The sequence below is a fragment of the Protopterus annectens genome, chromosome 15.part0 (assembly GCF_019279795.1).
Source record: "Protopterus annectens isolate FY-2018-M chromosome 15.part0, PAN1.0, whole genome shotgun sequence".
Taxonomy (NCBI): domain Eukaryota; kingdom Metazoa; phylum Chordata; order Ceratodontiformes; family Protopteridae; genus Protopterus; species Protopterus annectens.
This window is the reverse complement of record NC_056749.1, coordinates 591,125,290-591,140,890: the sequence shown is the minus strand read 5'-3', so window position 1 is coordinate 591,140,890 and position 15,601 is coordinate 591,125,290. Positions and strand designations below refer to the sequence as shown.

At 40.6% G+C, this 15,601-nt stretch overlaps 1 protein-coding gene across 1 annotated transcript in view; it reads left to right on the top strand.

The window, feature by feature from the left end:
- The window catches only part of DLG3 (discs large MAGUK scaffold protein 3), a 3,698,230-nt gene that overhangs the window by 3,499,558 nt on the left and 183,071 nt on the right, over positions 1-15,601 (top strand). Inside the window, exon 19 of the mRNA XM_044057417.1 lies at positions 9,977-10,018. Within this exon, the coding sequence (XP_043913352.1) occupies positions 9,977-10,018 (42 nt within the window). The remainder of the gene's footprint in view (positions 1-9,976; positions 10,019-15,601) is intronic.

The following is a 15,601-nucleotide window of genomic DNA, read 5'->3' as shown; positions in this document are numbered from 1 at the left end:
AATCTTTGCCTTCTGCAACAATTTTTTAGGATCAACTCTTACTGCTGGTATGATTACAGCTTTACTGATATAGGTTTTAACTGCTTTCTCATGGCCAGGTTTGGAGCATACACTTGATGTGGTCTTTTGATTAATAAATCATGCTTTGAAACACCAGTCTAGTTGATTGTTTTTGTGGTCATAAAGTTAATACAGTCTGTTCTTTGCAGTTTCTCTGGCACAACAGAAAATCTTTTTTTTTTCTCTTCATGTCAGCCTCTGATTTTTCCGGTTTTATTACTCCATCCGAATGACTAGTTAAAGCTTCTTCTGTTTTTTCCTATTTGAATTGATTTATTTCTTCAGTGTTTCATTTATTTTAATAACCTCTGAATATATTGATTTATTTTTTCCCCTCAAAATTAATTATAGCCGTCTCTTGAACCAAAGCTGAAGCTTTAACTGTGTTTTGCTTAACAGCTTCAGAATCCTTCTCAGACAGTGTTTTCTGTTCACCTTTTCTAGCAGATTTTTCTTTCCGGTTTTCTAAATTTCTTCTTTGCTGGCATCCAGACAGTATAGTAACTAAATTTTAGCCCTCCCGCCCAAAAAAAAAAAAAAAACAGAAAACTTCAGTAATACCCGTTTTTTTGGTTTCTGTTTTCACACTGGGAGAGCTGAAGTTATGCTGTTGATCTCTGTGCAGCCATCTTGGAAGACCTACCCTAGAATTAAAGATTGACATTACTTCATATCTTGGATATGCTTCATTCTTTACTAAGGCTGATAGGCTTTTACTTCCTCATACTGGACATTGAAAGGTCGACCTATTCCTAAGCAAATCATTGCATGTTGTCTGTCTCCTGATGTTGGTTTTTATTGCACCCACCGTAGAGAGGCAAAGCCAGACAAGGTAAAGACACATTCTACTAGGGTCTTTCATGCTTACTAACATTTTGGAAAAGGATTCACTCTATAAGTGTTCTAAGGGTAACAACTTGGTCCTTGGCCCATACTTGTATGAAGCACTACAATCTGGATGCCTTTTTTAGATCCAGAGCAGGCTTTGCTTTGTCCATTCTGCAGGTGCTCCTGGAACCTTATCCTTATTCCTCCTGGGCTGGGTAATCTTTGGAAATCTACTGTTCAGCCAGTGTATTTGTTGAACATAGTACAGTTGCTCAAGTTCCACATACCTGTAAGAGTAGATGATGGTAGAACACACACTGCCTTTACTGGCTGTACATTCCTATCATCCTCCATTAGTTGTATATACATCGTTTGTGGCTGCTGATTGGCTTTTGTTTGGAACTGTAGGTGTTCACAAATCTTGTATTTTTCCATCTGTTGTTCCTTTTGGGCTGTTGTCTGTTGCTGTGAAGGTCTGTCCTGCTCTGGAAGCTTATTGGTCCTTCACAGCCACAGAAAGTAGGAAAAGGGAGTGTGAAGCTTTGAGAAACTGCCAGAGGGAGGGTAGTAGTGCACTACTACCTATATGCCAGTAAGCCACTGTGTTATAAGAACATCTGCTGTGACAGGTATGTGGAACGTACACAACTGTGCTTTCCTTCTGTTGGTGTGATTGCATGTTTACTAATAAGAGTCTTGGCTGTTTCTTAGTTGTAAGTCTTGGCATGTGCATGTGATATTTTATGTATTTTTATTATTTATTTATTTTACATTTGTTTACTGGGAAAATCTGACTGGACACAGGTCCTTTTTCAGCAGAAGCCCGGGTAGAAAAGCTCCACATGTAACACAGTCTAAGTTTTTGTACAAACTTAAAATTTAGCAGTTACGGAATCATGGAATTATAACCTAATGCATCTAGTAACATTAGGATAACATGGTTTGACATGTACAGCAGCAATGTTAGGATGAATAGACCATTTTATACAAGTACAAAATTTGAATCGTCATAAACTATAAAATCAGTAACAGCTGGAAAGATGTTTAATGCAAGAGAGTTTGAGATGCAGAGATGTGAAGGGAGAGGGAGTTGTTGTAGCATATAGTAATATATAATGTCTGTAATAGCAGAGGAGTTCTACCCTGTGTGAGTACGTGACTACGTGGAAGTTCGAGATTAGTCTAGCCAGGGGTGTCACAGTTATAAAGCCAATTATCTAGAAGGTGTTTTTTTAGGGCTTTTTAAGTAAGTGATGTGGTGACAGATATGTGAGTGGGCAGGGTGTTCCATTTTTTTGCTTTAATGTTATGAGTAAAGGGAGACCCCTGCAGAGTTGTTGGCTTTAGAGATGTGTAGGAGATATTTGTTGTTGGAGCGAAGGACCCGATTACTGGAGTAGGTTTGTATTAGGTTTTTGCAATGCAGGAGTTTTTTCAGGGCTGTGGAGAATTTTATTGGTTAGAATAAGTTGGTGGTAAAGGAGAAGCTGAGGAAGTTCAAGCCAGTTACGTTCAAGGACATAGCAGTGGTGTGTGCGATGTGCTTTGCAGTCTTGTTATAACAAGCTTCAAGTTTGGTTATATCGAATTTTCTAATATTGGTAAGTGTTGGGGAGGTGTGTAAAAAAAAGTAGATAAGAGATGTGTTTGTGCTATTTTTAGATCTGGTGCTATCTGTGAGGAATTGCTTGTTTCTGTATAGTGTATCTATTTTTTTTGTATTTTCTTTATGGTAAGTGACGTGAATGTAACATGTCATGTAGCAGTCCATTTCGACTCCTAGAAGTTTGGTGTGGGTGACAGGAGAGAGAGAGTAGTTTTGTTGTTAGAAGTGATAGTGAATGTGGGTATGGGAGTGGACTGAGTGTTAGGCTGGAATAAGAGGAGTTTAGTTTTGTTGGGGTTTAGTATTAATTGAGAGTTGGTAAGCCATCCTTCAACAGATCTTGGAGAGATGGAAAGGTACAGATTAATGTTGAGTCATCAGCATATTGGATGATTGAGCCATGTAGAGTAGAGGTGTGGAGGTTAATAGTGAAGTTAGAGTAAGCAAATGACCAAAGATGGATCCTCTGGGAACACCCAGAGTGACTGGTAATATTGGAGAGAGTTCTTGCCACCACAGTACTGCTTGCTGTCTATTTGTTAACTCAAAAAACATTCTATGAAGGATTTGCTAAGGTTTAGTTCAGAGAGGGATTTGATGAGTTTGTTGTGGTTAACCATATCAAAAGCCTTGGAGAGGTCAAGGAAGGTAGCAGAGACAAAGTTGCCATAGTTGCTATGGGTGTTCACTTTATGCGTGAATGACATAAGAGTGGTTGTGGTGCTGTGGGAGAGCCTGAAGCCATGTTGGGTGGTAGTGAGAAGATTGTGTGTTATGAGGTAGTCCATAATTTGAGTGTGTATACACCTTTCAAATATTTTGGATAAAGGTGAGAGTATTGCAGTAGGCCAATAACTGGTTAACTCCTTTGAGTTATCTCCTTTGTGGAGTGGAATAATGTGAGATTTTTCTCTGGGACTAGGTGTTCAGATATAGAAACGGTTGATAAGAATGGATACAGGGTACGCAATGGCATCATCAGCTATTTTCAGAAATTAGGTTGGCAGTTTATTTGCAGCTAGGGTGGTATGTTTAAGTTTCTTAAGGAGGTTTTTTTAATCATGTCAGTAGAGACAGGTTGAAAGGAAAAGCCATAGTTGTTGTTGATATTGGATAGTTGGTTGGGAGAAGGGGAGTTCTGAGAGTTGTCAAGTGCTAAAATAGATTCTGTGAAGAATTTGTTAAAATGGGTGGCAACATAGAGTGATTTATCAGTTATGGTTGGGAGGAGTGCTAGATTTACCAGGGAGAAAAATGTTGTTAATGGTAAACCAGAATTTGTGGGAGGAGTTGTAATATCTGATTTGCATTTAGTAGACTTGTAAATAGTAAGGCTACACCACCTCCTTTTTCACATGTACGATCATTACGTAGTATGTTATAGCCTAATGCTAGAATTTCATTATTGGGAATGTCAGGTTAGTTTCTGTCAGTAGTACTAAGTCTGGAGAATATAGGGACATATTTGCATGTAGGTCATTGACTTTTTTGCCAGTACTTCTGACATTCATGTTTAGTATCAACAGATCACTAGTTTTAATAGGCAGGTGGAGTATGTTTAGAGATGGACTGTTCATATGTTGGCTGTTGATAGATGGGCTAGGATTGGGATGCATGTCTCCAATGAGAATTAGTCTGGCTGCAATGTTTACTATTTTTCTTATGAAGTTTGTGAAGAACTTGTCATATTTGGTGAATTTGTTGGAATGATGAAGGGCTGGGACATGTTTGAGGCAGTGAGGAATTATGTTTATATGTAGCCTTGAAGGATAGATGGAATTGGTGAGAGTTGTTGATGTTGTGGGGTTAGTGGTCGCGTGGTAAGGTAGTACAATGGATGGAATATTGTGAGTAGCAGTAATATGTGCTAGAAATATTAGGGTAGGTAGAAGTATTACCTGTGTGAATATTTTCATGTGAAGCTTGATAGGATGTATGACATGTAGAGTAGTTGTTTAAGGTATCTGAGTTAGTATGTAGTACTATAATAGGATATATAGTAGTTAGAATAATTATATAAGGAATATTGAATTGTTATTTAGAACTAGCTACGGGGGTAGTATTTAGCTAATGGTGTTAGTTATATCTGGTGGTTAATTAGGTTGGTAGTTTCAGCTAGTGTGGTTATGTTATATAGGAGTGCTGGTGTTATCAAGATACAATTGTATAAGTGTGTAATATGAGAGTGGGGAGTAAATATCTATAGTATGGGGGATGTGGCTGTGTGGGGGATAATAGTGGGGTGACTTGGGGAATCAGGTGATTGTGAAGGCCTATGACTGGATGAGAGGCTTTTATGGAAGTTATGTGAAGGTGTATTGAATTTGTGGTAATGTGATTTGGTTGAGGTTGTGGTGGGGGAGTGGCCTTTGGAGTATACATGTAATGAAAGAGGGGGTTGGTGGGAATGGGGTAGGGTAATGGAGCAGAGTGAGAGCAGAATGGAGAGGGCTGTGGCTGCAACTAGATCACAGTGTGTGTGAAAGAAAAACAATCAGCAAGCAGTTTTATGTTCTATAAAGATTGATTAGGTTAGCAGAACCTCTTTCTGCTTAAAAGACAGCATGGGAGAAATAGAGAAAGTAAGAAGTATGGATATATTAGAAAGAAGGCGGAGATAAAAGCTCTGTGCTACTCCTGTGATAAAGGGAGTTTAGCGACGTACATTTTAATGCTTTAAAATATGCAGTCACTGGTTGCTACTAGTGCATTGGAGGAGGGAGATGAAATTAGGTGGGTTACAGATGCAGCACTGTAAATAGAGAGATAAAAAAGGGAGGGGGGGGGCAGTCAGCTGAGTCTAGTGTGCACACCCCCTCAGTCAGTGCAAGGTAAAGGAGACTAAAATGCATAGCTTATTTAGAACACCCCAGTTCAGTAATTGAATTATTTATTTACTGAACCATGTTTGGTAGAGTGCCCAAGAAATGAAACTTACTTTAGTCACTTAAGAGCAAAACTCTCTCAAAGATGCAGGATGTGACCGCAGCAGCTGAGTCTTATATAGTGCTGACAACTGTTGGTGCAGGGGCTGTTGCTGTCAGGATAGATTCAGGTGTCCTTTAGAGTGGTGGTGCATACACTAGACGCTTGGCAGTTGGAAGGAGTATGGCGTTTAATGGGTGTACACTATGAAAGGATGAAAGGTATGAATGGAAAGGAAATGAATGGAGGAAAATATTCGGTTCCTTACTGATTATGCCCTGCTAAGAGATGGCCTGTCCACCTGGTAATTTATTCTTTCATAAAATTAAAGTAATGCTCTATCTGCTTTCTGTGGTATGGGTGAAAATCTCAAGGTCTTTCTCTGATCTGTCCCCCAACTCAACTAACTGCTTCATTGTTTTTGTGTTGATTCATATTCAATTCATCTAACTGCTCAGTGTTTCTTCAGAATCCTCATGCCTTCTGTTTGACATAATGTATTCTTACAATGCTACAGTGATTTCGGAACATTTCATTATCCATTCAATCCATTTTCTCATGTGATGTGAGCTGGAAGTCATTCCTTTTGCCCTTCTAGTAGTCATCTAGTCTCCTGCTTGCTGGCCAGCAAGACATTTTTTCTCATCCACAACTTCATTTCATGGCAAATTTTTCTTAGAATTGCCATTTTTCATTCTTGATGGCATTTGTATTAGAAGTTTATTACCCATAGCCCATTAACCATCTAAGGTTACCACAGCCAGGACACACCTCCTATCCACCCTACTTTATGCCTCCCCTGTGCTTACCAATCTCCTAAAAACAGCTCAACAAACTAGATAGCTGTTGGAATAAAATAGCCAGATTCGCCACAGGTTCACCTTCTAGAACCCACCACTGTGAAATCCTCAAAAAATGCAACTGGCTAGAACTCCCCCTGACCTTTCAAGTCAACCAACTAGCATTTGCTCACTTAGTACTACATCATCCAGGCAACACCCCTGCTCTGCAGCAACTACTTCAACCTTACACCACTACCAGATCCCTGAGATCAAGTACCCAACACCTCCTTAAGGTAACAAACTTTAAACATGAGGCAGGTAGATGCGTTTACAGCCACTACATCTCTAAAATCTGGAACTCCCTTCCAGCACACTTAATAAGTAACAACTCCACAACCCAATTCAAAAACTACTCAAAACACACTTTCTGAATCGTAGATTATGTACCTGTACCACCCCTGGATAGTAACTCCTATTTCTCTGTTTCCAGCAACTAGAGTAACAGCTTATCTACTGCTTTTTTATTGTCTGCATGGGTTAATGGGAACTCTGAACATTGTAAAGTAAACCAAATGGACATAGCATGTCTCTCATGTGTAAAAATTAGTTGTGTAAGTTATCTATTCTACCGTCCTGCTATACTTGCTGTTATATACCTCTATAAGGTGTATAAATAAATGTATCCTGTGAATGTTGGCAAATACACCTTTTGTTAAACACACCATCTTATATGTACTATACTTCTATAAGAAGTATAAAAAATGTATCCGCTGTATATTTTCTAATGTACCTTTTGGTAAACATTCTATGTCTTGTTAACAATTTTACTGCCGTGGAGCTTTTCTCCCCGGGCCTCCACTGAAAATGGACATATATCCAGTTGGACTCTCCCGGTTAACAAATGTAAAATAAATTAAATAAGTAAAATAAATGAAATATTTTTCTATTGTTCATGCACTGGGAGAGCTATTTTTATCTTGCTGTTCAAGCAGTCACCATCAGACCCCACTTGGCAATAAAATTTGTAATAACTTGTGAATCTGTTGTATTTAAGGGCAGCCGTGTGTTAAATATAACAATTTTTCTATGAATTGGCAAAAGTAAAATTTCTTTAAGTAGCAGAATGATGTGTACTGCCAGTCCTTTTTAATTACCAGTCTTCCCTACTGGAGCCCACAAAACATTTCTCCAAATCTTATCACAAGTGGTGTGGACAAGATTGGGTAGATGTCACATGTCCTTTAAAATGAGAGAGAGAGAGAGAGAGAGAGAGAGAGAGAGAGAGAGAGAGAGAAAAGATTCCTGTATACCCTTCCTTCATTCCTGCTGGTGACCTAGATTTTTGATGATTTCATGCAGAAATGCTAAGACTTGGTCTCATTGCCATGTGATAAGCCAAATAAACATAGTTTCAAGCCATTCAAATCATCCTATTCAAAAGACTATTCCAGTCCAAGTGCTGCGAGTTGCACCTCTGTGGAAAGATTACATGAAGGACTGGTTCCTCAGTTGGTACACCTTTAGCTTTCCCAGTCCTCCAGTATAAAGTTTGGAGATTCAGGAAGCTGCTCTTCATTGTATCATATGGAGCTTTGGGCTATTTGAAAAAATAAAAACCTTGATTGTCCTTCTAGAAGAACTGCATTGTCTGTAAGGCTGAATCCTCAAATCTTCCCCACCGTGATATCTGAGGTGTTGCACAGCCTGTTTTACTAAGTGTTTTTTTAAGAAGATTGTACATCTACACACCCTAGATGCTTGCTTACATTTGTCACTTTACCTTTGCATATATTTGGACCATTTGCACAAGTCATTTTCATGTAAAAATGGCACAGCAATGTCCAAATAATGACTGATAACACACCGCATTACATTTTGTTACCACAAAGCCAATTTGTCTTTGGATAATGTTGCTAAAGGGCATCATCCAGAGTCAGCAGCTGCTTCTAGTTGTTTCTGTAATGTAGTTGTCTTGGACATTTGTCACAGTCACTGGATTGATACTGCATACCTTCATCAGATCCTGTAGTTTGTAATGTCATTACAGAGGGAGATCGTCCTCTGAGAGGGCAGTGTCAGGATGTCTGTTCAATTTTCCCTTCAACTTTTTGAGCTCTTTTTTGTTGATACTGCTGACATTGTTCTACTTTTGTGTTTGACCAATTGCAGAAAGCCCAGAAAAGTTTGGTACAGTAGATATGTGCGTTAATCAGTGTATCTGTAGATCTGTGAAAGGGCCATCTGCAGTGGTTGTATCTTTCTGAGCCTGTCCCTCTGTGTGGTCATTTCAGTTGCAGTTTGTGCTTGAAGCACAAATATTGGTAAGCAAACTAGACTGTGATTTTAGTTTCTTGTAGTAATGCCTTTTCATCTAAGTGGAACTTGATTTGATCATAAGATCAAGAATTTGGAGACAAGGGATGTGTGCATGCCCACAACCCCTAGCATTTCCATTAAAAAAAAAAAACATTTATATTTGCCTTAGCCTTGCTTCCTGCTATATTTCTTTCCATTTATCTTCCTATTTGTCAGTGGTAAAAGTTGCTTCCCAATTTTGCCCCCCCCCCCCTTTTTTTTTTTTTTTTTTTTTTTTTATACTGTGAAGGCTGTTTGCCTCTTAATATAAAAGTAATTTTCACCACCCTTTCTTGCCTTTAAATGGTGCAGTCCTCCTGTTTCCCCTGCTTGTGAAAGTATATTTGTGTGTCACACACTGCACTGAAGAAAGTCACATATGTTGCCTTGTGTGATAAGTGCTTTCCAAGCACTCCCCTTCTTTTTCCTATTATGACAGACACCTGCCTGTCTGAATCTTGGCTGCCAAAGCAGCTTCACATTTGGCCTCCTTTTGCTTGCCATGCTGTGCAGTCCACTTTCCTTCTTCTGTTCAGCTGTTGAGGCGCTGTGTAGTTTTTCATCTGATATCAAATCAGTGTGTACTGTACTCTTAATTACAGCATTGGGCATGTCTTTGCTCTTTTTATGCTTGAAATATTGGACTAGTTTCTTCACCTCTTTGATGTGCCTTTTCCTGGAGTTGATATCTGTGCTTTAATGCGGGTTTTCCTTTTTTACCAGATAGAAGAGTTATGTCTTATAATTCTTTCCCACAGAATTGATAGGAACATTGTAATTTGATAATCAAAATACCACAAATGAAAAAAAGGGGACAAATAATATGCAAATATACCAGTTATTCATATTAATCGCTATTGGATGGGTGATAACATAAATTTGAAGATGGTTTAAGAACATAAATGGGAAGGAAAGGGATGGTGCATTCTCATGATAGAAGGTTCTCTGTAAGAAATGGGAGGTACAAGTGCCGTGAAAGTAGCAATTCACAGCTGTGTTTAGGGGTGTGCAAAATGTGAATTCATCCTCTTACTTTGTAAGACGGTTACACATTCCACAATTTCCATCTGTAGTATCCAGACAGACTGCTGCGGACTCTGCTGTTGGAATAATGCTTAGATTTCTCATAACTCAAAATGTCCTCCACCTTGTCGTGGCTTAGTATTGAGATGCCCTTGCAGAAGTGTGTGATGAGCCCACTTTTTGCGCTTTTGCATGAGGCACCAGGTTTGTGGGTATGATGAGGGATTTAATTCTGTTCTGTCTTGTACAAAGTCAGCAAACAAGACCTGTAGTCAAAACCATAGAAATATACTTAGTTTACCAAGGGGTTAAGCAAGTTTTGTCTTTATAGCTTATGATAATTGGAACTGAAACTTTTGAATAGGTGATGGTCTAAAACACATCTGTTGTTTTGCAGAAGGTGTGACATCTAACACAAGCGACAGTGAAAGCAGCTCAAGTAAGTTATTTTTATTTATTACATGCATTTCTGCACTGCTTCTAAAAAGAAAACGTGGATGAAGCATACACCATTTTGCTTTGGAGCTTCGTTAGCTTTTTGTTGCTACTTGAGTGTTTGGTAAATGCTTTCATAAAGTTAAATGTTAGCTAGATATTACCACTCTACATTCTCTGTAAGCTTCTAATTACTTTTGTGTTGTAATTGAGAAAAACAGTTGAGTGTTGGGCTTTCTCCACATGATGACTACAAGTAAAATCCTTCAGCCTCTGATATAGGTGATTACACCCATGTATTTCCCCCATACGTTACCATCATGAGGTCTTCACTGGAATGGCATTCAACACTCAAAATGTTCTTCGTGTTTCACTGTTGCAGTCATCACATTTGGGTTATCTGCTTGCGGTAGCTCTCAGTCGGCCTGATTGTCAAAGTCTTGAGTCCTGCGTCGGTTGCGGTCTCATCTTTCATGACATCAGGTAGTCAGGGGTATAAAGCATGCAGCCGACGCCATTACATCAGTCTTTCTTGCCGTGCGGTGCCCAAAGCAGAAGCAGTTCGCAAAAGTGCTGGTCGGCCGACTCCTGAAATTTTCATTTTCGAGTTTCAGAACCGAAGTCTTCAACTAAAGCTAAGTACCCTGTTAGGGAAACTTTTTCTTGCTCTAAACCGATGTCAGTAAAAGTCGATAATTGTATTTCTTGTGGAAAGTAAATACCTCATAAAGATTTTCATTCATACTGTATTCCTTGCCTAGGCCCTGACCACGGCATACCTCGCTGTTGGTTTTGTGCCTTATTTAAGCAACAAACTATTCGTTGTCGGTATATTTACACTTCTAAATATTTTGGTACGCTGTTCAATTATCCAGATATGTCTTCGGTTAGCCATCCGACTACCGACATTCCGAAAAAAATGCAAAGATAAAGACAGAGACAGGCCACCTAGGTCCAAAGCTGCTGACGGCACTTCTCCTAAGCTAGTCGCCAGTTCACCGGTACTCAGTGAAGAGCTTACGCAGCCCCTGATACCCGCTACTTTAGATTCGCAGGCCTCTACTGAGACCCATTCGGAGTCCGTTATGCCGTGAGTTGTTTCAACTGTGGAACCTGAGGATGTCTCTACATTGGATGGGTCTGGAGCCGCTGTGCAGGCACCGGCTTTTGGGGATGTATTTTGCAGGCCTACTGACTTGCATATTTAACCAATGCCATCTTCTTCTTCAAGGCCTAAATCTCGAACCATGCATAGGAAAAACGGCACCCAGACTGCATGGTCAGGCCTCTATGCCTAAAAAACAAATGATAAGAATGGCCGAAGACCTTATTACATTAATCAGGGAAAGCCAACCTTCCCCCTCTAGGAGACCTAGGACTGGATTTGCTTATTATACTTCTGACCAGGATTCTGACATTTCTGTTTCCTCTGATGACCAGGATTTACCCTTATCTACCTATGAGGATTCCTCCTGCTCCCAGAAAACCTGATAGATATTACAGGGTTCCTGACTCTCACAAGTTCCTTTTTAAAAATCACAAACCAAGGTGCAAAAGGCAAAGCAATGAATCCAGTTACCATCCGAACCTTTTTAAAAATCCTACTGCGGATCCTGAGACCATTTCACAGGGACCCAAGGGCATTAAGGCTACTACTGCCAAAAATCCTACTCCCTCTGATAGAGACTCCAGGGCGCTGGATAGATGTGGTAAGAAGGTATACACTTCTGCAACCTTAGCCATTAGGGCCTTAAATTGCCAGTTTCATATGTTAAAAGTATCAGCAGCATATTATGGGATTGCTTAAACAGAAAATGATGTTGATTCCTGACTGTGCTGAAAATAAGGATTTACAGGATTTAATGCATTCTGCTGAACAGGTTGGAAAACATACTTTGCAATGTGGTTTTGATTCACTAGAGGCATCTTGCAGGGCTGCTGTCACTGGGTCTGTACTTAGAAGGCATGCTTGGCTTAAGGAGCAATCCTTGCCAAATCATGTTAAAGCTAAATTGCTGGATGCTCCCTTAAATCATGACCGCCTGTTTGGCAACAAAGCAGAAGTTCTTACAAAGATGGAGGAAAAAGCTAAATCTATGCAAACTGTTAAAGATTTCCTACAAGTACAGCCTCCAAGATTTAGTAGGCATTGGCTGACTAAGAATTGGTCCTTTCCTGCCTCTTCCAGACCTTCTCAGTCCAAACCCAGAACCCGCAGAACACCCAGGCTTCAGTCCCAGGTTACGCACAGGACTAAGCAGTGGGGGGCTCCCACTTCCAAATCAGGGAGTAGTAAGACTCCCCTCCCCCCCCATAGTAAACTGTCTCAATGACTTAACATTAAAACTTCCAAGCACTTCTCAACTGACTGCTCCTTTAGGGGGAAAGATTGCTCTGCAGGCAAAAAACTGTGAACACATTACCCATGACAAATGGGTTTTAAATATAGTTTCCCAAGGATACAGATTTCACTTCCACATATTACCAACCCCAAACAGATGTCCAGATCTGCCCCCAAATCAGTGGGCAGAGGCTCAAAGCAAGTACTCTCTCTCTTAAGCATAGAGGCTATTCAAACTGTACCAGAAGAGGAAAAGGGACAAGGTTTCTACTCCAGACTTTTCCTGGTACCCAGAAAAGACAACTCATGATGTCATATCCTGTACCTTTGTATCTTAAACACTTTCTTGGTGATCCCAAAATTCAAGATGCTAACTCTCCACCAGTTGCTTCCTATGCTAGGCAAAGATGCCTGGTTGACAACACTGGATTTAAAGGAAGCCTACCTGTACGGGACTTGCAGAAGATACCTACGCTTCAAAGCAGGCTATATGCACTGCCCATTGGCTTATCTACTCCTCCCAGGATATTCACAAAGTGCCTAGCTCCAGTCATTGCATTTTGCAAGCAAAGTAATATTCAAATATACCTATTCCTGGACGATTGTCTAATTCAGGCAGAAAGCCAGGACATACTTTTGAATCATCTGGCATTTGTACAAAAGGTGCTAACTTGTCTGGGTTATACCATAAATGAAAAGAAATCACATCTGGTACCCTGTCAACAAATTATATTCCTGGGAGTAAGCTTGAACACAACTTCCCAGATGGCTTTCCTCACGCCAGAGAAACAAATTCGTTTGACAACTTGCTTCAAACTAGTGGCCACGAAAACCCTGCTTATCTGCAAGGCAAATACTGCAAGCCTTGGGGTTCATGGCCTCCTGCATTCTACTAATTCCATATGCAAGGCTGCATGTGAGGAAACTACAATGGTATCTAAAAGGCCTATGGTGTCAACATTCTCAGGATCTAGAAGTAATGATTCCTATCATGCCTTGCCTACTGCTAGAATTCCTTTGGTGGGCAGAGGCCTACCACCAAAACAAGGGACTACCATTCACTCTACCCCCTGCCGCCCAAACCCTACCAACAGATGCATTAGACTATGCATGGGGGCTCACCTGGTAGGGAAGTGCATTCAGGGCAAAAAGAACCCAAGTCAAATGCACCTATATAACAATCAAAAAGAAATGTTAGCTGTACAGAATGCTCTGACAGCCTTCAAGGACCACATTCTTCCAGGACAATTAATGGTAAAGATGGACAACACCACTGTTATGTGGTACATAAGCAGGGGTGTACCCATTCTTACCCCCTCTGCAGACTAGCCATGGCTCTGTGGAACACAGCCTTGAGCTACCAAGTGCATCTACAAGCTCAATTCCTGCCAGGAAAACTAAATACACAGGCAGACGAGCTAAGCAGAAATCTCATGGACCCACACGAGTGGAAACTGGAACCAAAGGCTTTCAACATGTTGATAAACAAATGGGGGAGCCCAGATATAGACCTGTTTGCCTCCCCCCAGAACTACCATTTGGACAAATTCTGCACAAGGACTCCCCACAAACAAGCTTGGAAAGTGGATGCTCTGTCCTTCAGCTGGAAAAATCTTTCAGTTTATGCCTTTCCTCCTCTGCCTCTCCTCTCCAAAGTACTACTAAAGATCAAACAGGACAAACCAAGGATGATACTGATTGCACTAGACTGGCCACGCCAACACTGGTACCCCTTCTTGCGCAGTGTGTTACTACTAGCCCCATGACACCTGGCTCAGACCCCTACCCTGCTGTCACAGCAGGAGAGCCAGCTTCTCCACCCCCAGCTTCAAACTCTGAACCTGGCAGCCTGGCTAATTACGTAATCTCTCCGTTACCATCCCTCAGTAAACAAGTGTTTGATGTCATTTTGGAGGCAAGAAGGCCTAGTACTAGAAAATCTTATTTACCTCTGATTCTCCATTACTTAACTGAGATGCTTCACAAGGGCCTTTCCTTTTCCTCCATCAAAATTCACACCTCAGCCATTTCAGCTCATTACAACACAGAACCACCCCTCTTTTCTCACCCACTGCTCAAGCAGTTCCTCAGAGGGCCAAAAACTTAAGACCACCCAGGAAAGCCCCAACTCTAGCCTGGGACCTTAACTTTGTATTGGAAAAACTCACTCTTCCTCCTTTTGAGCCAGCTGCAAGTGCAGAGTTAAAATTCCTTTCTTGGAAAACAGTTTTCCTTTTAGCAATCACTTCAGCAAGAAGGGTATCTGAATTACAGGCCCTTATGGCAGTAGAGCCTTTCATCATCTTTCATGCGGACAGGGTGTCCCTCAGGACCAATCCCTCCTTCATGCCCAAGGTGGTATTCAGTGTGGCTCTTAATCAATCCATTCATTTGCCAACCTTCTTCTCTAATCCACAGAACAAAGGGGAATAGATAGTGAACTCCTTAGATGTGCACAGACAACTTAGATGTTACTTGGACAGGACTAAACCTCAAAGGAAATCTGAACAACTGCTGGTGGCATTTTCTGCAGGGGCAGAGGGGAAGGCCATTTCAAAGCAAACCATTTCTAAATAGGCCATTGCATTCATTTTTGCTATAAGCACCATGGAAAACCTATCCCACAGGGGATTAGACCCCATTCAACCAGGGCTGTATCTACCTCTACAGCCTTTCTCAGAGGTGTCCCTACCAGAGACATCCTAGAAGATACTACCTGGAGTTCTGTGCATACTTTCACCAAGCGTTACCATTTGCCTATTTTCTCTAAATCCAGAGCTGGCTTTGCCACTGCAGTCTTGCAGGGCCTTATAGCTGGTCTTAATGCTACCTAAATTCCTTCTCCCATCGTTAGCTTTGGGAATCTACCAAATGCGATGACTGCAACAGTGAAACACGAAGAACATAGCACAGTTGTGTATACTTACCATAAATATAGATATTTGAGTGTATTGACTGTTGCAGTCCTGGTTACCCTCCCTACAGCCCCCTGACTTCTTTTGGCTTCACTTCTATTCTCCTTTACTATGCTTAAAAGCTTTCTGGTGTATTTGCTTTTTTGTTGGAGGTATAACTTTGTGTGTGTAAAATATATATATATATATATATATATATATATATATATATATATTTTTTTTTTTTTTTTTAATTGCTTCCATTTGGGGGCACCTGACATCTGGGGCAAAAAAAACTGATGTAATGGCTGCAAAAAGGGGGTTTTAAAAAACCCTGAACTAACCCCTGAAA